Here is a 21,359-nt window from a genome sequence, read left to right on the forward strand (position 1 = left end):
ACTGAAAGCAGTAACATGCTACACTAATCTAATGCAAGCAGTATAGAGAAGAATAGGCGATATCTGGTGATCAAGGGGGGGCTTGCCTGGTTGCTCTGGCAAGAAGGAGGGGTCATCAACACCGTAGTCGAACTGGGGGTCGCCGGCAGTCCCGGGGTCTACCGGAAAGAAGTAACAGAGGGGGAACACAATAAATAACAAAGAAATCAAAGCAACAGTAGGCATAACATAGCAATACGCGGTGCTAGGTGTGCCCTAATGCAGTACTAGGTGATACCGGGAAAGGGGGGAAACGTCCGGGAAAGGATTCCCGGTGTTCCGTGTTTTTGGACAGATGAACTGGAGGGGGAAAGTTGCAAGTTCGATAGGTTAGGGATGTGTGGCGGATGAACGGGCTGCGTATCCGGATTCGTCTCGTCGTTCTGAGCAACTTTCATGTACAAAGTTTTTTCATCCGAGATACGGTTTATTTTCTATTAATTTTCAAAGTTTTATTCATTTTTTGAAATTATTATTAATTCGAAATTAAAACAGTGGAATATTCTTTTATACCTAGCAGCAGCTAGCTGCTGAGTATGACAGGTGGATCCAGAGGCTGAGTCAGCATGCACAGTCATCAAGTCAAAGGTCAATGTTGACCAGTAAAACAAGGGGTGGGACCCAGATGTCATAGGATGTTTATTAACAACAGTTTTAATTAGTCAGTTTATTAAAAGGGGCCCCTAATCAATGGGATATTAGGTAGGGGGGTTAGGTTAGTGCCTAATTAACAGGGCCGGGCCCACCCACTGGTTTTAACTAGCGCGCGCCGGCGGTAGCGTATAGAGGTGACAGGGGCTCGCCGGACTCGCGGCTCCGGCGACCATTTGGTCAGCCGAGAGCGGTTACAGGGAGAGGGCGACGACGCGAGTCGAGGAGAGGGGTCAGTAAGTGCGGGGGTGGACGGAGCGATGGCTTCGGCGACTGTCGAGTGGCGGTGGCGGCAGAGCTGCGTCGGGGACCCGGTACAGGCGACCCCGGGACGCATGGGGGGGCTCTCTGGAACGTCTGCATCGCGGCATGTCCAGCGGTGGCGTGGCCGGAGATGTCCAGCAGCGACGACGGCGAGGTCTGTGGCGTAGGAGGCTGTAGTAGGGCAGGGCAGGCCGACGCAGGCGTGCGAGGTGTAGCCGGACACACCGGCCAGGCTGCAGCGGCGCGGGGCATCACGTGAAGGCGGGGCTAGCGGGAGGGCGTGGAGGAGAGGCAGTAGCGAGCAGAGGCGGACGGCGTGGCGCGCGTCCGATGCGGTGAGTGCATGCAGGCGCGTGGTGACCGGGAGGGACGAAGATAGGGAAGGGGCGCGTGCTCACGTTCGGTGCCGAGACGACGGGCGATGAGGGTCGGTGAGAACCGGCGGGGAGGAGATGATGACGGGGCGGTCCGGTGGGGAGGTGGCACCGGCGAGGTAGAGGCGGGGCAACGGGCGGCGGCGCCAGCGGTGATGCGGTCGGGGAGGTATGCCCGATCCAGAACGTGGGGGAGTGGGGGGAACGAGAGGGGAAGTGGGGCAACGGGCTATAGGGTTCGGTCGGGGGGTATGTGTAGGTCGGGGTGGGCCGGTTTGACTGGGCCGGCAGGAGTGTCCAACTTGGCCGGTTGGCCCCCGAGGGGGGGTCTCTCTCTTTTATTTTAATTTTAATTTTGTTCTGTTTTGTATCTTATTTTTTTTACTTTTCTGTTTTCTATTATTGTTTGAATAGCTTTTAGTTTTGTAAAATTATAAGGCCAGTACCTAAATGGAGGCTGCAAATTAGCCAACTGCCACAATATATTTTGATATTTAAAATATTTAGTTCACATTTTTATAAATTTCGAAAGGGCATTTATAATAGGTTTAGCTGTTGTTCTATTTATTTTAGTGCATTTGAATAACTTACAGAAGTGGGGTTTCTTCACCATAATTACCTACGTATTATTTGGCACAACCCGAACATTTTATTTTTAATATTCTAAAACTATTATTGTTTGACTAATTTTTGAATTTGAATTCGAATGGGTTTGATTTAACATGGGACTTAGCAACAGTAAAACGATGACAAGGCATCATTAGCAGTGGATTACTGTAGCTTAATTATCCGGGCATCACAGCCGGGCATCGTCGACAACAAATACTATATGCCGCAAAAGTAAAGTAACATTTTTTAAATGATGGATTGTGATTTCATATATGCAAATTCTAAATTTTATAACTAAAACTAATATTTCTATAACTAAAACTAACATTTCTAATATTTCTATAACTACATTTCTATATAACTAACATTTCTATATAACTAACATTTCTAATATAACTAACATTTCTATATAACTAACATTTTAATATTTCTATAAGTAAAAAACATTTCTATATAACTAACATTTCTAATAATTCTATAACTAAACAACAGAAAGATTGTGTGTGTGTGTGTGGTACATGGCGGCCGGGGCAGGAGCTCACCGACGAGGCGCGACGACGGGGGGCGGCGACGGGGACGGGGACGGAGACGGAGACGGCGACGGGGACGGGACGGCGACGACGGGGACGGGGCCGGGCCGGGCGGGGACGACGGGAGGACGGGGCGGGGCGCGGCGACGGGGCGCGGCGCAGCGACGGGGACAACGGGGACGGGGACGGGGACGGACGGCGACGGGGACGGCGACGGGGGCGGCGACGAGGGGCGGCAGCGACGGGGCAGAGGAGAAAGAAGCAGAGGAAGAGATGAGAAACTGACAAATTTTTTGAAGTGTTTTCTTATATAGAACAACCTTTAGTACCGATTGGAGCCACCAACCGGTACTAAAGGTCTGTTTTGGCCAGGCCAAGCGGCGGGAACGGCACCCCTTTAGTACCGGGTGGTGGCTCCAACCGGTACTAAAGACCCCCCCCCTTTAGTACCGGTTTGAGCCACCATCCGGTACTAAAGGGGGTGCGCTGGCGCAGGTGCGGTGTGAAATGTTTAGTCCCACCTCGCTAGCCGAGGGGCGTCCGCACTGGTTTATAAGCCCCAGTGCGGTAGCTCTCTCGAGCTCCTCTCCAAAGCAGGCCTACTAGGCCTAAATATTCTGTGTTGCCCTGTGGGCCTACTGGGCTAGCGGGCCTGCATCCTGGCCCAACTAGAATTTGGGTTTCTAGTCATATGCAGGCCGCTGTGGCCCAGTAGGTGGGCTTTTTTCTTATTTTTTGCTTTATTTATTTTTGTTTTATTTATTTTTGAGTTGTTTTTTGCTGTATTTAGAGTTTCTTTGTGAATATTTTTGCTCTAGGTACAAAAAATTATAAACTTTCTATTAGTACCGGTAGTTTACAAATTTGAATAGTTTAAATTTTGAATTATTTGAAAATTGTGTGAATCACTAGTTTGTGAATAACTTAACTTTGAAAATAGATTTTTCAGTGATTCTTTTTTCTTATGTTTAATATTAGTGTGTTTTATCATTATATTCAATTTGGTAATGCTTAGGTTATTTAAAAAATGAAATGCCTTTGTAACGGATGAGTTTTCGTCCGAAACCCTGATACTTCGAAAGAGATTGTCCATTTTGTACACGAAGTGCATCCAGTTTTTGCGGTAACCCTCTCTACATTTTTGCACAAGCTATGTGGGTGACATTATGATACCATGCCAACTTTCAACCTTTTCTGAGTTTATTTGAAATGCTTTTCAATTTCAGGGTCATTTAGCTGAAAAAATCAATAAATGCATGAAAGAATTTGCTTGCACATAAATGCCAAAACACATAACTAGCTACCCTAACTATTACAGAGATTCCCTCCTGGGGTGTGAAACACATAAGAAAGTGATGATAGTGAAGCCGATGACATCCCAGATCTTTGGGTGTGAAACTTTTTCTTCGCGTGTGTCCCTTTGCGCCATAGCCATGGAAAATCTTCATCATTTAACTGGATGCTCGGGTCAATATTCACTGTGAATGGAGCAATTTCATCAAACTTTTCATAATCTCCTGACATGTCTGTCTTGTCATCCACTCCCATGATGTTTCTCTTCCCAGAAAGAACTATGTGCCGCTTTGGCTCATCGTACGATGCATTCGCTTCCTTATCTTTTCTTTTCTCGGCTTGGTAGACATGTCATTCACATAGAAAACCTGTGCCACATCATTGGCTAGGATGAATGGTTCATCTGCATACGCAAGATTGTTGAGATCCACTGTTGTCATTCCGTACTGCGGGTCTTCCGTTACCCCGCCTCGTGTCATATTGATCCATTTGCACCAAAACAAAGGGACCTTCAAACCACGTCGATAGTCAAGTTCCCATATGTCCTGTATATAACCATAATATGTTTCCTTTCTCGTCTTGGTTTCTGCATCAAAGCGGACACCACTGTTTTGGTTGGTGCTCTTCTTATCTTGGGCGATCGTGTAAAATGTATTACCATGAATCCCGTACCCTTTGAAAGTCATTATATTCGAAGATGGTAACTGGGACAGCAAGTACAGGTCATCTTCAATAGAGTCGTCATGCATGGTACGTGTCTGCAACCAGTTGGCGAAACTCCTGGTTTGTTCACGTGTAATCCAGATATCAGACCGCTCCGGGTGTTTGGAGCGTAGCAAATTCTTGTGTTCATCCATATACGGAGCCACCAAGCCGGAATTCTGTAGAACTGTGTAGTGTGCTTCAGTGAGAGAATGTCCGTCCATACATATTATTTGTTCCCCTCCTAGCGTGCCTTTTCCATCTAGTCTGCCCTTATGCCGCGATTCAGGAACATCAATCGGCTTAAGGTCAGGAATAAAGTCAATACAAAACTCAATGACCTCCTCATTTTCATGGCCCTTGGAGATGCTTCCTTCTGGCCTAGCACGGTTATGAACATATTTCTTTAAGACTCCCATGAACCTCTCAAAGGGGAACATATTGTGTAGAAATACAGGACCCAAAACGTTAATCTCTTCGCATAGGTGAACTAGGATGTGTGTCATGATGTTGAAGAAGGATGGTGGGAACACCAACTCGAAACTGGCAAGACATTGCGCCAAATCATTCTCTAACCTTGGTATGATTTCTGGATCGATTACCTTCTAAGAGATTGCATTGAGGAATGCACATAGCTTCACAATGGCTAATCGAACGTTTTCCGGTAGAAGCCCCCTCAATGCAACCGCAAGCAGTTGCGTCATAATCACGTGGCAGTCATGAGACTTTAGGTTCTGGAACTTTTTCTCTGCCATGTTTATTATTCCATTTATATTCGACGAGAAGCCAGACGGTACCTTAATACTGAGCAGGCATTCAAAGAAGATTTCCTTCTCTTCTTTAGTAAGAGCGTAGCTTGCATGACCCTGATGTATGCCGTCTTTTCCGTGCATACGTTGCTGGTCCTCCCGTGCCTCAGGTGTATCTTTTGTCTTCCCATACACGCCCAAGAAGCCAAGCAGGGTCACACAAAGATTCTTCATCACGTGCATCACGTCGATTGCAGAGCGGACCTCTAGGTCTTTCCAATAGGGCAGGTCCCAAAATATAGATTTCTTCTTCCACATGGGTGTGCGTCCGTCGGCGTCATTTGGAACAGGTTGTCCACCAGGACCCTTTCCAAAGACCACCTTCAAATCCTTGACAATATCATGTGCATCAGCACCAGTATGGTGGCGAGGCTTCGTCCGGTGATCCGCCTCACCTTTGAAATGCTTGCCTTTCTTTCTTACGGGATGCCTACTCGGAAGAAATCGACGATGTCCCAGGTACACATTCTTCTTACAATTAGCCAAATATATACTGTCGGTATCGTCCAAACAGTGCGTGCATGCGCGGTATCCCTTGTTTTTCTGTCCTGAAAGGTTACTGAGAGCAGGCCAATCGTTGATAGTCACGAACAGCAATGCCTTTAGGTAAAATTCTTCCCCCATGTGCTCATCCCACGCACGTACACCTGTTCCATTCCACAGTTGTAAGAGTTCTTCAACTAATGGCCTTAGGTACACATCAATGTCGTTGTCGGGTTGCTTAGGGCCTTGGATGAGCACTGGCATCATAATGAACTTCCGCTTCATGCACAACCAAGAAGGAAGGTTATACAAACATAGAGTCACAGGCCAGGTGTTATGGTTGCTGCTCTGCTCCCCAAAAGGATTAATGCCATCTGCGCTTAGACCAAACCATATGTTCCTTGCGTCATCTGCAAACTCCTTCCCGTACTTTCTTTCGATTTTTCTCCACTGCGATCCGTCAGCGGGTACTCTCAACTTTCCGTCTTTTTTACGGTCTTCTTTGTGCCATCGCATCCCCTTGGCATGCTCTTTGTTTTGGAATAAACATTTCAACCGTGGTGTTATAGGAGCATACCACACATCACCTTGGCAGGAATCTTCTTCCTGGGGCGCTCGCCCTCGACATAACCAGGGTCATCGCGGCTGATCTTATAGCGCAATGCACCACATACCGGGCAAGCGTTCAAATCCTCGTACTCACCACGATAGAGGATGCAATCATTAGGGCATGCATGTATCTTCTGCACCTCTAACCCTAGATGGCAGACAGCCTTCTTTGCTTCGTACGTACTCTCGGACAATTCGTTGTTCTTTGGAAGCATATTCTTTATCATTACTAGCAACTTTCCAAATCCCTTGTCAGATACACCATTCTCTGCCTTCCATTGCAGCAACTCCAGTGTGGTGCCCAGCTTTTTCTTGTCACCTACGCAATTCGGGTACAACAATTTTTTGTAATCCTTTAACATGCGCTGCAACTTCTTCTCCAAATCACTTGTGCAGTTTCTCTTTGCATCGGCAATGGCCCTACCTAGATCATCAATGGGCTCATCTGATGCCTCTTCTTCAGCTTCTTCCCGCATTGCCGGCTCAGCTTCTTCCCGCATTACTGGCTTAGCTTCTTCCCTCATTGTTGTATCATCGTATTCAGGGAACCCATGGCCAGGATAGCTGTCGTCGTCCTCTTCTTCTTCATTGTCTTCCATCATAACCCCTCTTTCTCCATGCTTAGTCCAAACATTATAGTGGGGCATGAAACCGGACTCAAATAGGTGGACGTGAATGGTTCTTGACGTAGAGTAATTGTGACCATTCTTATAGCCAGCACATGGACAAGGCATAAAACCATCCGCCCGCTTGTTTGCCTCAGCCGCAAGAAGAAAAGTATGCACGCCATTAATGAACTCGGGAGAGCATCGGTCATCGTACATCCATTGCCGGCTCATCTTCAATACACAGCACCGAAAACACCAAATTAATACAATACATAAAGTTCATACAACACTTAAATGCAACAAACAAATAACTCTCTAGCTAAAGAATTTAAATGCAACAACAAATGCGATCAAGATCGCAACTAAGGTAACAATTGATCCAACAACATAATGATACCAAGCCTCACTATGAATGGCATATTTTCTAATCTTTCTAATCTTCAAGCGCATTTTCTCCATCTTAATCTTGTGATCATCGACGACATCGGCAACATGCAACTCCAATTCCATCTTCTCCCCCTCAATTCTTTTCAATTTTCCTTCAAATCCTCATTTTCTCTTTCAACTAAATTTAACCTCTCGACAATAGGGTCGGTTGGAATTTCCGGTTCAACTACCTCCTACATACAAATATCTATGTCAACTTGATGGGCATAATTTGTCATAAACACGAAATGCAATGAATAGTTCTAAAAGATAATATACCACATCCGAATCATAACCCGGACGAGGGCCGACGGGGACGGATATCAAAACCATGGCACTATGTATAACAAACAACGTATGGGTAAGATAATTATACGAGTAACTATATATCCAAATCACACAAACATCAATTTTTTATATAAAACTTCATGAACAAGAGGCTCACCACAAGGTGGTGCCGGCGACGGGACGTTGTGGGCGATCGACGGTGGTTAGGACGGAGATTTAGAAGGCACTAAGTAAACCACACCTACATATGCAAACTAAGTGTTATTTTTGACCTCAAATTGCGTATAAATCAAATACTAGCACATATATATAATTCCTCCCAAATTACTAAACTCAAAAGTCAATCACTATATAAAGCATTGCACGAGCTAATCTAGCAATGAGAGATGAAAGGACAAAGTTGCTAACCTTTGTGATCATTTGAATGGATGGGGGCCTTCAAATCTTGACAAATTTTGGGCAAAATGTGTGATGAGCTTGAGAGGAAGAGGGAAAAGAACAGAGAGGAGAGGGGAAAGGGGAAGAACAGAGCGAGCTCGGGTGGACGAAGGGTCTATGTAGGACGACCTTTAGTACCGGTTCGTGATACGACGCGGTACTAAAGGTGCTGGAGGGGCCCCGGACTGACAACATCCTGCCACCACTCACTTTAGTACCGGTTCGTGACACGAACCGGTGCTAAAGGTTCGCCACGAACCGATACTAATGAGAGCGGCCAGCTAGTCGTTGGAACCAGCACTATTGCACACATTAGTGCCGACTCAAATTCAAACCGGCACTAATGTGCTTCACATTTGACCCTTTTTCTACTAGTGTTCATAGATTCTTGGCAATGTTGCGTATCTGGCATGAGATGCTTTGCATCTACATGTTGTAGCTCACGCTCTTCCCTGGCCTTGGAAACAACCTCAGATTGCAGCTGCTGCCATGCCATGGCCTTCTTCATATCATCTACTTCGTCATGCTTGTTAACCATGGCGTGTTGCACGTTTTCTGGTTGTTCCTGGTGCACTGCCAGGGCATTGATGATAACATTAGATTGTTGTTTCTAGGGCCAAACACTTGTAGTATTGTCATCATTAATTGGAGAATCCTAAGTTTCCCTACAGACGAGGTTACAACATATCCAATAATTCCAAATTGTACATGCATCTACCAGAATATACAATGGTTGAGAGAGGATCTAGAGGTGGAGAGAGAGGGTGGTATAGGAGGAGGCAGCTGGTTTTATTGGAAGGGGTGTGGTTTGTGTGGAAAAAAGAGGCGGAATGTGAGGAGGAGTGGGGTTAGGTGGGCGCGTGAGGCATTCAAAAACAAGTGGAAGGAATGAAAATTTGAGGGAACGCTTAGTGGGGAAGCAAGTATCAATCTGAGGTATGTTCATGTGACAACATGTTCCTCACATAATGTGTTCATGTAGAGTAGTATGAAGTTCCACGCTTGTTTAAGGTGAGACCAATTGGTGAGCAATACACAATAATTTTGTTCGTGCATGTAACTTGAAGAAAACATGCGTTCATCATGTGAAGTGTCACGACTGTTTACAAATTCTAGTTCCCAATGTTGGTTGCCACGTCATACTTTGAGATCCTACTTTGGATTTAGCTTGGTGCTACCATCCGAAAGATTTTAGATAGTATGAATCTGAACAGGCTCCATACTTTGCATTCATGATGCACACCACATAGTGGAGAGGATTTAAAAAAGAATTCGTTAAGTTGAATTTGTGTGTTACATGTTAGATGGTGCACTCAATAAAAACCACTGTCCATATGAATAGTTAAAAAATATTGCATCTGTGCTGTGAATAAATTAAAAAAATATTTAACTTTGGTCTTGTTTTACAAAACTCATCTGAATAAGCACAATTGTTTGAACAAAATGTGAATCAAAAGCTTAGCTTTTGTTACGAAAGATATCAGGCATCTAATTTCCAAATGAAACTCAACTAATGGTGGCCACCTTGGAGAGAGAATCTGGCTTGATTGATACTTCACTAGTAGAAAACGGGCCTTTAGTCCCGGTTCTGGAGCCGGGACTAAAGGGTCGGTACTAAAGCCCCCTCCCCCCCCCCCCCCTTAGTCCCGGTTCTTATACGAACCGGGACTAAAGGCCCTCCACGTGGCCGTTGTCTGGAGCTCCTCCATTAGTCCTAACCGGGACTAAAGAATTTTTTTTTGAATTTTTTTCCCGATTTTTAAATTTCTGAATTATTTTACAATTTAATCTCTAATCATCCCTCATCACTGTTCAATTTAATCTATAATCTATATTCTCTAATCACCCCTCATCATTCCAAATCGTCTAACTTCCCGGCCGGTCACCCATCTTGTCACTACTCCAGGCTGAGCACGCTTAACTTTCGAGTTCCATTCCCCTTAGTTCCTAAGTTTGCAGTTGTTGTTTTCCTGACAATAGTAAGATATCAATCCTATTAACCTCAGGAGTTTAGCTTGAGCATGAAGTCACACGTTTCACTGTTTGAGTTTGAAACTATTATTCTAAAAACAATAATTATTTAGTAACACTAATATTTCTTGAATAAGTAGTTTGACAATAGTTTGACCATAGTTTGACCAGATTTGACCAAAATTCAAAAAATCTAAAATAATTATTTAGTAACACTAATATTCTTGAATAATTATTTAGTAACACTAATACTTCTTGAATAATTAGTTTGACCAGATTTAACCAAAATTCAAAAAACTAAAATTTGAGCATAACTTTTTTCCTTTAGAATTTGAGGATTCTAAAATTTTACAAACAGGCCTACGACTGTCAAAATCGGATGCGGATTTTCGTGCTGAACATTTTAATATATTATACGTTTTTTCCGACATCGTATGCCAAAGTTGGTAATGCGATGCCCTTTAGTCCCGGTTCGTGTCTCAAACCGGGACTAAAGGTCTCATTTAAACCGGAACTAATGCCTTTAGACGCTCGAACCGGGACTAAAGCTCACATTAGTCCCGGTTCGTAATGCAACCGGGACTAATGTGTATATTGAGCTGTAACCAAAGCCTTGTTTTCTACCAGTGCTTGCTGGGGAATATAATAGCACATGGTAACATGTTAAGAGAAATCACTATGCACATCCCAATGAAGCATGCATACACGAACGAACCAGCCTCTTCACCTTATGCACAACAAACGGTGGTGGGGCGCTGGCATGTATACTATGAATGTCCAAGCGACTGAAAAGATAAGGATGCAGTAAATAACTAGTGTTTGCTGGCGGTCCTTACATCGCATTTCATGTTTCCATTTTGGTGCAATGGGATGGGACGATCAGCACATGATGCCTGCTGTTGCTGTAGGCTAGGTAACATGCATCCAAAACATTTTGGTGCAATGGGACGATCATAATTCACACGCATCCTGCTGCTGCATGTGTCAAACAAAATGGTATACATGGACCATGAGTCCATGTCCATACATGTCTCCATGATGATGATGAACATGAGTCTTGAGATCAGAATGTTAATGATATCTTGAGGTCACTGCTTTGTTCGTCCAACCGAATAACATACATCCGGGCAAACCATTTACTTGATCTAATTCTATCGCTGAAAATATTTGCTTGAAGCCATCATTACTGAACACTGACGCTCAACTAGTCCATTTGACAAAGCCCTAACTAGTAGCCTTAATAATATACTATATAACAGCATGATAAACAGGGGATTTCAGATCGTTAGGAACAGAAAAGGAATTACAATTACTACTCCGTAGTAAATTTCATTGCACACTTGATAGAGCCAATGACACATGCATTCTTTGGTTCAAACATTACACTGATAGAGAGTAGTGAAATCATCCCCACAATCAGAAGGAAAAAATATACAGTAAATCAAGCATGTAACGGTAGTAGTAACATGCGTGCTCTGCATCTGCAACATAGATAAACCAAGCTAAGCTCTTGCGGAGCCATGATTGAGAGATCAAGCTCGCAATCTCATACATAGCAGTACCAAATGTTTCTTGCAATACATCATAAAGCTAATAGACCCAAATCTAGTGATCGACTACTAAGTAGTAACTGCAGTGAGGGATCCATAGTATAGAGAGTCCCGTAGCAGCTCCGGATTCCGGCTCAAGCCATGCCTTCCTGCGCTGCAGGCTGCAGCTCCTCTAGCTAGCCACCGCAACCCCCACCGCAACCTCCGCCACCGCCACCGCCCCCTCCGCCGCAGCAAGCACCATCGCCTCCGCCCGCAGCAAGAAAGAGGACGGTATTACCGCCGGCTGATGTGGTCGACGAACTTGCAGTGGTCGCCGCCGCCCGCTTTGCACTGGCCTTCTTCTTCTTGGAGGTGTCGCCGCAGAGGAAGACCGATATGGCCAGCACCACCAGCAGTAGAAGGAGCCACGGCGTCTGCTGCGCCTGCGTCCCCAAGCCCGCTGCAGCGGCGGAGGCAAATGCTCGCGTCATTGTCGCTCTCCCTCCCTGACCTCTAGCTACCACTGGATATCTCTCAGGAATTTGAGTTTGGATCAAGTGCAGAGGAAGATTTGAGGAGGAAGACAGACTAGCGAGGGAGAGAGGGGGAGGAACAGAGTACTACAGCCAAATCTCAGCACCCACGCCTCTCTCTGCAGCCCCGGCCGCGAATAAGTAGTCGAGGCTAGCGAGCCGACGCCTGGGGTGCTCGCTGCTGGGCCTCAGCCCAAGATGGCATTTTGTTAGCTTCCCAGTGGTTTTACTGATTTTATTTTCGCGGTTTTGTTTGATTTGTTCACTGTTTGTCCGGTTTTTTGTGGGGTTTTCCGGGTTTTTATGTTTCATGTTATGGTTCCTTTTTTTTCGGTTTTTTTGTTGTTTATTTCATTTTTACCATCTTTGGTTTTCATTTTCGTCTTTTCTTTTTTAAATGCATGGTGATTGTTTTTTAATACAGATTGAAATTTTTTGATATATTTTGAAAAAAATTTCAATGCATGGTGAGCTTTTCTAATATACGATGAACATTTTTATATATAATGATCTTCCTTTAATATACGTTGCTTTTTTAATATGTGTTCACCATTTTTTAATGCATGCTGATTTCTTTAAAAATACAGTGAAAATTATATATAATTATATTTTTACACTGAAGTATTTTTAATATGTGTTGAGCATATTTTCAGTCCATGACGATTTTAAAAAAATATACTATGAATTTTTTTATATACAATGAACTTATTTTAATGGATGGTTAGCTTTTCTTAATACTATCAAACATTTTTATATTATTTATTATATTTAATAGCTTTAATATATATTAGATCCGTAAGACAATATCCAACGATCGGGTTAAAAAACAAATTAGAAATCAAAGAGAATAAAAGGAAAAAATGCCCAAGTGAGCGCCGCTCATTTGTGCCTTGCTCCTAGCACAGTTGCCTCTGTTTGACACCAACAGGCGTCAGCCAGGTGGTCTTATCAAGGTTGCTTCTTCATGTCGCCTAGGTCACTGGGTCGTAGCGTTTATTGGGTCAACGTTTTCTCTTGGATTGGGCCGAACCTTTTAGAGTAGTAGAGGTGGAAGTACTGGTTGTGACATCCCTTCCCCTTTTGAACGCTGCTTGTTGCCAAGCAACTGCTCTTGGGAAGCGTGAACAAAGCTCAAAGTAATCTTCCCAAGATGCCGGCAATGTTGGTTGTGAAGACAACTTGACGAGGAATGTCGATGTTGCCGTTGTGGACAATATGGCGCTTCAGTAAATGCTCCTGAACTACAAGTAGTATGTTAGTAGGTAATTGTGCTGGCAGCACTGGTTCGACCATGGATGAAGGTGGCAGTGCTTGACGGAGCTGAAAGATATGGAACACTGGGTGGATACGACTTGTCTCTGCGAGCTTGAGCTTGTACGAACTATTAACCAACTTCTTCGCCGCCTAAAACATTATGAAATATTGAAAGGAGAATATATGGTTAGCATGTTCCGCGATGGAGATTTAGACATAAGGCTGCAGCTTGAGGTAAACCCAGTTGCTAACTTCAAAAATGAGGTCTGAGCATTTCTTGTCCTCTTGTCCCTACTCCCCCTAGTTTCCTCAGAACAAAAGCGTTGTTTCAGTAGACTGGCCACTAATGTTCATTCTTGCATCCATCACGACATCTCGAAAACTTAACATGATGAAAGATCCATAACCCTGATGTGTTTTGGAGGATGGCCATATAAAACTTCGAAAGGTGAGCTGCCCAAAGTGCAATGGTAAGAATTACTGTGCCAGTATTCTGCCAGATGTAGTCATTCAAACCACTTGTGCGAACAATTAGCGGCAAATCAACCGAAATAAGATTTGAGATTGATTAATCCTCTTTGTGGTGCCATCCGTCTATGAGTGATAAGCAAAGGACATCCTAAGCTTAGCGTCAGCAAGCCAAAATAATTCAAACCACATGTTGCTTTTAAATACCCGATCTCAAGGAAATAATAGCTTGACGCAATCCTTGGTGCTTGTACACATTCTGCATGTAAGTGTGTGTCACTTGTGCGACTGTGAAAGAATGCCTCGGTCCAACAAATTGGCATACTTGGACAACTTGTCAACAATAACCATGATGCAGATATATAAGTTCATGTCAACAAAGTGGGTTGGGAGTCCTGAAACTCAGAACACAAAACAAATCACTACCGACTAAATTCCTATATATGTTCTTTAATCAGCATGATATTACATGGGTTAAGTTGATCTATAATGCATACTAAAGTGATGGCCAAGTGCCAAGTTCCCTACTAAAGTTTTCAAATTCTAGTGGAGAGACAGTTGTTCTATACTCAGTGAATTTAAGGCTATGACCATTTGCAATATAAAAATGATAACACTGTTAAGTTACAGTATGACAAATGGCATGATGACAAGTTGTTGTTACTATATCCTAAGCTATTTTGATAGAGCCAATGACAGGATGTACACTGAACTAATTGGATATGGAAATAAGCCACCCATCACTGCCACCCACCCCTCTACTTAGGCAAACAACATGATTTCCGGGTCCATTGGAAAAGCTTAGGTGTTCGTCCTATGCATTCGACTGAGTAAGCCATGCAACACCGGCACTATCTTTTTCCTCAACTTCATCATCTTCCTCGTGACTAAACACCCAAATCCGAGGATCATAGCCATCTTCCATCACGTGTTCCTTTTCTAACTTCGTCAAAGGGTACCAATATTTCGTTCTATATATGTGGGCTCCATCTGTCCATGCACAACAAAAGGACTGAAGGCTTTCTATAGAAGTAAATCGCAAGTGATATCTTGGTGGGTGTGGTTGATTTTTTCCTTCCATTATTTGATGAGCTAGCACATAGGAAGAATGGAGATCGCCAGGGTCTAGGGATCTATCGTCCCATCCCCCCCCCCCCCCCCCCCCCCCGTGTTGCCTAGCATGCAAACTAGCGACCCAGGGGTATAATCGGGGAACCAAACGGTGAATGAAAATACACCTTATAATTTGGAATACCCCTCAAAACCTTATGCACATAATATTACGGAACAGGAGGAGTACGAAAGTTCATCATCACCTAATTCAAAAAGTCCATCATTGTAGAGTTGTAATTAGAAGTTTATTTAGTCCAGCAAACTACATTTTAGCTTTTCTTTACTTTTTTAACTTCGACTCTGTGTAAACCAAAGAAAATCAAAGAAAAAAACACAGTGAATTAGTTCTCACCGCATAGAAGTGCCTGTGTGTTTGTATGATACCTATAGTACATAGATGTCAGAAATCAAGAATTTATGGCTCAAATTGTTATTTTTTGCTTTCTTTTGTTACAACTAGTGGTAATTGAGATACATTGAACACCACAAAATGACATGATAATTCCACTCTTTGTATTTATTCTTGGTTTCAATCATCCAAGTTATTTTCATACAATATCTCTATAAGCCCTCCCTCTTCTGATTTTTCTATCCTTGTATCATCTCTTTAGTGCCACCCCTAAATTTCAATTTTGAAAGAGTAATCATCATCAACACAGAGACGGCAAATTTTTTCAAATTTATATCATTTCTCAATCATGTAATCAACACTTAAAACTAATATGTTGCCCTATGTGTCTCGCTAAGAGATTTGGTAGCGGGATGTTTGTTAGTGTCCAGTCTTCAATTTTCATGTCACTGGTCTTACATGAATGTATTTTTATGATGATGGTATGTGCACGCATGTGTATTTATTTTACTCCGTGTTTCTACAAAGAATTGTGTGCTATTTGTTATAAAGTTGTGCATTGTAATTGTACACGATAGGCATTACTCCCTCCATTCATGGTGTAATAAGTTTGATTAAACAAGGTTTCGACCATGATCTAAGGTTTCTTCGCCATCACCCCTACTCTGCTAGTAGATCATCGTGTGGGGAGGCCTTTATCTATACATGGGAATTGTCCTTTCCCCCCATTTGTGGTTGTAGGAAGGAACCCTTACTAGTGCTCGACTCTAAAACCCAATTAGTGACGATTTGAGGCACACATCGCTAGTAGTAACTCATTACTGGTAGTTGGTTACCAATGATGGGCGACCACTCGTCACTGGTAATAACATACCAATGACGGGTGGTCTGAAAGTGCCTGGTGCCCTTACTAGTGACAGATTGTCTAAAAGTGCCCAGTGGCCTTACCAGTGACACGGTCCTACACTTGCGCTTGACACCGGTGTTATTTTGGGATTTAAAAATTAAACAATGTATAGTTAATCTTAATCAAGAACAAATTTAAATTTCACCAAAGTAGCACAAAAAATAATTTCATTCCATTTCATCATAACAACACAAATAGAAACCTCATTAGATTCACTCCATATCATCAAAAAAATACAGAACTTTACATTATTTCATTGGAGGAGATACAAAACCATAGTCATAAACCCACTAGGTTGACACACATGTTGATCCCACCTTCCTGTCCCTCTGACCACTGGATGTTTACCTATAACTAGGTAAACACATTCAATATTTTTCTGAACAAGAACACACAAGTTATTAGGCATCTTTTAGTTATTAAATATATTCACTAAAAAAGCAGTTTATAGATATACTATTAATTATCATTGGCATTAAAGTATCTTTATTAAAATTGTATCTTACAATGTTAGTGTTATGTATATTTAGTAATACAGTAGTTTATAGCTTTAGTACTAAGTTTCTTTACTAAAAAAGAGCTTACATCAACAATACTACCGAGTATCTTTACTAAAACAGAATCAACTTTAGTTTTTATTGAATTATAGCTTATAGTAAACGTAAGTATCATTATTGTTTTGCACCAATGGGCCAGGCATGTGAACTTGTTTGCTATCTGGAGGAATGATGGTTCCACAACGATGTCGATCTCGGGAGAATCAAAGAAGAATTAAATTGGCAACATTATGCGTGTCATTACAATCTATGCTATTGTTCTTTCAAATCATGCGTCTCATATTTCTAACCACTGGGTAAAGTAAAAAAAATCTTATATTGTAGGCTCTTGGAGAGCCTATGTTTTGTGGAATGCCGGGGTATTTTTAGTGTTATTAATTAAGCGTGTTTTCTCTTTGAAAGGCGGGCAGAGGAGGACACAACTGAAGATTTAATATCGAAATGTGACGGATATTTGGTTTTGGTTTTTGTGGGAAAACATAAGTTTTTTCATATCCGATACAATGGACCATAGTAAATACCTTGGTTAATGACGAACAAATATGTCAAACGCGTGAAGAATAAAATAATTATGGTTCCAAACATAAAATTAATTTAGAGCAAGCCGTGCAAATACACAAGACACTTGCTAGTTCATCTGCTAAGACCCGTTTTGCCAATAAATTAGGCAGGAGGCATATAGTGGGGCGTTAGCATGCATGTGATGTGAGGGTCCAACGGAAAGATAAGGTTGCATATATGCAGTGACTAGCGTTTTCTGGCTCCAAACTGAAATAGGAGCAACCCCTCACATGAAGAGTGTGCATTTCATCCTTCTATATACAGGCGTACATCGTCATCTGCTGGCTGCTGCAGGCTAGGTAACGTCCAGAACGTTTTGGTGCAAGCCACAATAACTCACACCGTCCATCCTGCTTGCGGTAGCTGCATGTGCCATTGCTAGCTAGCTGTGTGCAAACAAACATGGACCGTGAACTTGAGTCTTGAGAGCTCAGTGTTGATGCTGAGCTCACAGCTTTGTTCGTCCAGCTGAATAACTAGTTAAGATGCATCCGGGCGGAATGATGAACTTGCGGAGTAGTTTTCGCGTTGAAGATGTCTGCTTGGACCCAACATTTTTTAAAGCGGAACGCCAAGAACAGGATAAACCGTGGATTTCAGATCGCCAAGAACTCGAAAAAAAGATTCCATTGCACACTTGATGGAAGTAGAACCAGTGACACATGACCATTGTTGTAGAGGCCGGGGGTTAGATATTGTAGTGACCACATGACCATGATCTCCGGTGTCGCTCGTTACGAATTGGGTAAAGTAAAAAATATTGTAGGCTTAGGCTCTCGGAGAGCCTGCGATGTTATGGGATGCCAGGATATTTTTAACGTTAATAAGTCCGTTCTCTCTTAAAAGGTGGATAGAGGAACACAGCCCAAGATTTTTAATAATGGCATGTAGCAGATATTTGATTTTGATTTTTGTGGGAAAATATATGCTTTTTCATACCCGATACAATGGGCCATAATAATAAATACCTTGGTTCATAATCTTTCCGCGGAACAAGTGGCCTATGATTTTAGGGTTGCATCAACGCTAAAAGCCACTGATCAAATATGTGAAATGCATGAAGAATAAACTGATCTAGAGCATACCGTGCAAATACACAAGACACCTTGCTAGTTCATCTGATAAGACCCGTCTTGCAGATAAAGTAGCCAGGAATGCATTCCAATGTATAGATCCACCTTGCATATAGTGGGGCGCTTGCATATATGAAGAGGGACTAGTGCTTGCTGGCTTCAAACTGAAATAGCAAGCAATCCCTTACATAAGTTCGCATTTCATCCTCCCATATACAGACATACATCATCACCTGTTGGCTGCTGCAGGCCAGGTAACGTTTTGGTGCAAGCCACAATGACTCGCACCGTCCTGTTTGCGGTAGCTGCATGTGCCATTGCTAGCTAGTGCCTGTGTGCAAACAAACATAGACCGTGAACTTGAGTCTTGAGAGCTCAGTGTTGATGATATCTTGAGCTCACACCTTAGTGCGTCCAACTGAATAACTAAGGTGCATCAATCCAGGCGGAATGATGAACTTGCGGATCGAGTAGTTTTCACATTGAAGATATCTGCTTGAACCCATCATTACTGCTGCTCAACTATCGATTTGACAAGGCTCTAACTAGCCTCAATAGGATAAATCGTGGATTTCAGATCACCAAGAATCCACAAAAAAAAAAAGTGTTCATTGCACACTTGATGGAAGTAGAACCAGTGACACATGACCCTTGTTGCTACCGGGTTCTAAGTTCTAACACCACACTTGATAAAGAGCAGTGAAATCAAGCATGTAACAGTACTTAATAACATGCTCGATCGATCTGCAACCTAGATGGCCTAGCTAGTTCTTCGAGAGAGATCAATTGACAGATCCAGGTCGCATACATACATCAAGCTAATAGCCCTAGATCATTAACCTGAAACCTAGTGACCGAGAACTAAGTACAGTGATAAGATGTTGGTCACCCTCCCCGTTCATCTCGCTCAAGGGTGGTGAAGTCACAAGATAGAACATGAGGCTAAATGTTTACGCTCAGATTTTCCCTGTTACATACACCCTCTGTTCCTAAATATAAGAAGTTTTGGCAGTTTAATTTATTCTGCTAGCTCCACAAGGTTCAGGCGTTTAGCAGCAGAATAATCATTTAGGAACAAAGCTATTGACAAACTAAAAAAATCCAGACAAACAGGTGATCGATCTATCTTATAAGGACGGGCGCGCAGTACAACCCAGGACATATATGTCAACCATTCCAGCCCACTCAGTTACCACCGCTAGTTCATCACACACAGCTAAAAAGACTTTACCCAGACGGCAGTGCGCTTACTCTTTTCACTACAACTGACCACTCATCTGCTTGCACTTGCTCACAGGACAGTAATTTGTTGCTGCAAACGTTGGGGGTTCCCATGGCATACGCCCTCACGAAAACATCCCTAAGCATCATTATGAAGAGAGGCGACACTATCACAACAGCTGCCAGAGCCTGCCACCAGACTTCAACCGCGTTGTAACAGAAGACAACATGGGCCATAAAGAAGAGCACCTCCAACACAAAGGCAATGTTCTGCATGCAGGAAGCAACAAGGAAAACAGATTATCAGGTTGGCACAAGTATGCACGCACAGTCAGTTAGTTAGCTACAAATGTCATGTTAGTATCCTTGGCAGAGCCAGAGGAAACTCCCAATCACATGAAGAAAAAAAACTGAACTCTCAAATGTAAAGCAGAAGAACAACGTTTGTTTGTAGCATGGTGCTGCAGTAAAAAATTCTGTCATTGGTGGCAATCTAAAGTTCTAAACAGACCATATGGTCCATCGACATGGATCTATGTGGTTCTCTGCTTTGGCAGTTCCATTCCAGCTCACAAGTACAACTCTCTTCTATATTTTTAAGAGAAATATCCCCTTCGTATTTCACATATACTACATCCAAATAAAAACATGTTTCTAAAGATAGGCCCAATGTAACAAGTAGATGATGAGCTGATGTCACACAGACACTGAGCAACACAACTGACTTCAGATTAAAGTTGGGCAGAAAGATAGAAAACATAGAATAGAAACTCCAATTCACGGTAGCAGATCATGGCACCGTTTTGAATTATCGGTCATAAAAACAGGTAGTATACTCCTTGGTCCAAGAAAGTGAAATGCATGTTTGTGTGTTAAGCAGCAGCAGCAGCAGTTTACATTGGGTTTGGAACTTTGAAGTACATGCATAAGGCAGGAGATGGCTATCTATTTATCTATCTGCAGTGGCATTGGGGGTGTCTATTCCGCTTCCTGGATCAAAAGACTCAGGGCTACATAGATAGAAATCCAGGGTATGGTATGATGAAAGAAAAATCGAGTGAGTGTGCAGTGCTTACGAAGCAATGGTAGATGAGACTGCCCAGCTTAGGGTTGGTGATGACCAGCAGCTCCTCCTCCTCCTCCTCCTCCTCCTCCTTGAAGCCATTCTTGATGCCTGCCTTGTCCTACAGATGAAATAACCCAAGAACATAAATAAACACGCCCAGCGCCAGATCCAGCAGGGGATACGCTCAGCCTCATCAATCGCCGGAACCGGGGCTCCAGGGAAGAAGAAGAGAGGACCTCACCCGAGAAGGGGGCACCACAGCGAGGGACTTGCGTTTGGATATCGCGATGGAGGACCACTTTTTGGATTCGGCGGCCGCTTTCGCCGCGACGGCGGCGCACTTCTTGGCTTCGGCGGCCGCGTTCGACGCGATGGACAAGCGCTTGTCGGCGTCCTCGTCGGACTCCCAGGCTTTCGCCGCGACGGAGGCCCAGTTGCTGGCTTCGGCGACGGCTTTCGCCGAGACGGCCAGCCACTTGCTGGCTTCCGCGAGGGCGGCGGCGGCGGCCATCGGTTCGGTGTGACGATTCGCTCGCTCGCTCGCTCGCTCGCTGGTAAGAAGAAAGGTAGTTAGAGAAATGGCCTATTCACACTTCTCCGGCCCTGATGGGTAGTCTGAGAAATGGCCTAG

The 21,359-nt window shown here is 43.4% G+C and overlaps 1 protein-coding gene across 1 annotated transcript; it reads right to left on the reverse strand.

Moving 5' to 3' along the window:
* Positions 1–19,431: 19,431 nt before the first annotated feature.
* LOC125556556 (uncharacterized) lies at positions 19,432–21,359 on the reverse strand. The gene is made up of 3 exons (XM_048719267.2): positions 20,970–21,359; positions 20,739–20,846; positions 19,432–19,932 (listed from the first exon to the last, which is right to left on the reverse strand). Exons 1-3 carry the CDS (start codon positions 21,237–21,239, stop codon positions 19,669–19,671), a joined length of 642 nt encoding a protein of 213 aa, XP_048575224.1. The 5' UTR covers positions 21,240–21,359; the 3' UTR covers positions 19,432–19,668.

This window comes from Triticum urartu, chromosome 5A (assembly GCF_056163025.1).
Source record: "Triticum urartu cultivar PI428250 chromosome 5A, HENAU_Tu73, whole genome shotgun sequence".
NCBI classification, from domain to species: Eukaryota; Viridiplantae; Streptophyta; class Magnoliopsida; order Poales; family Poaceae; genus Triticum; species Triticum urartu.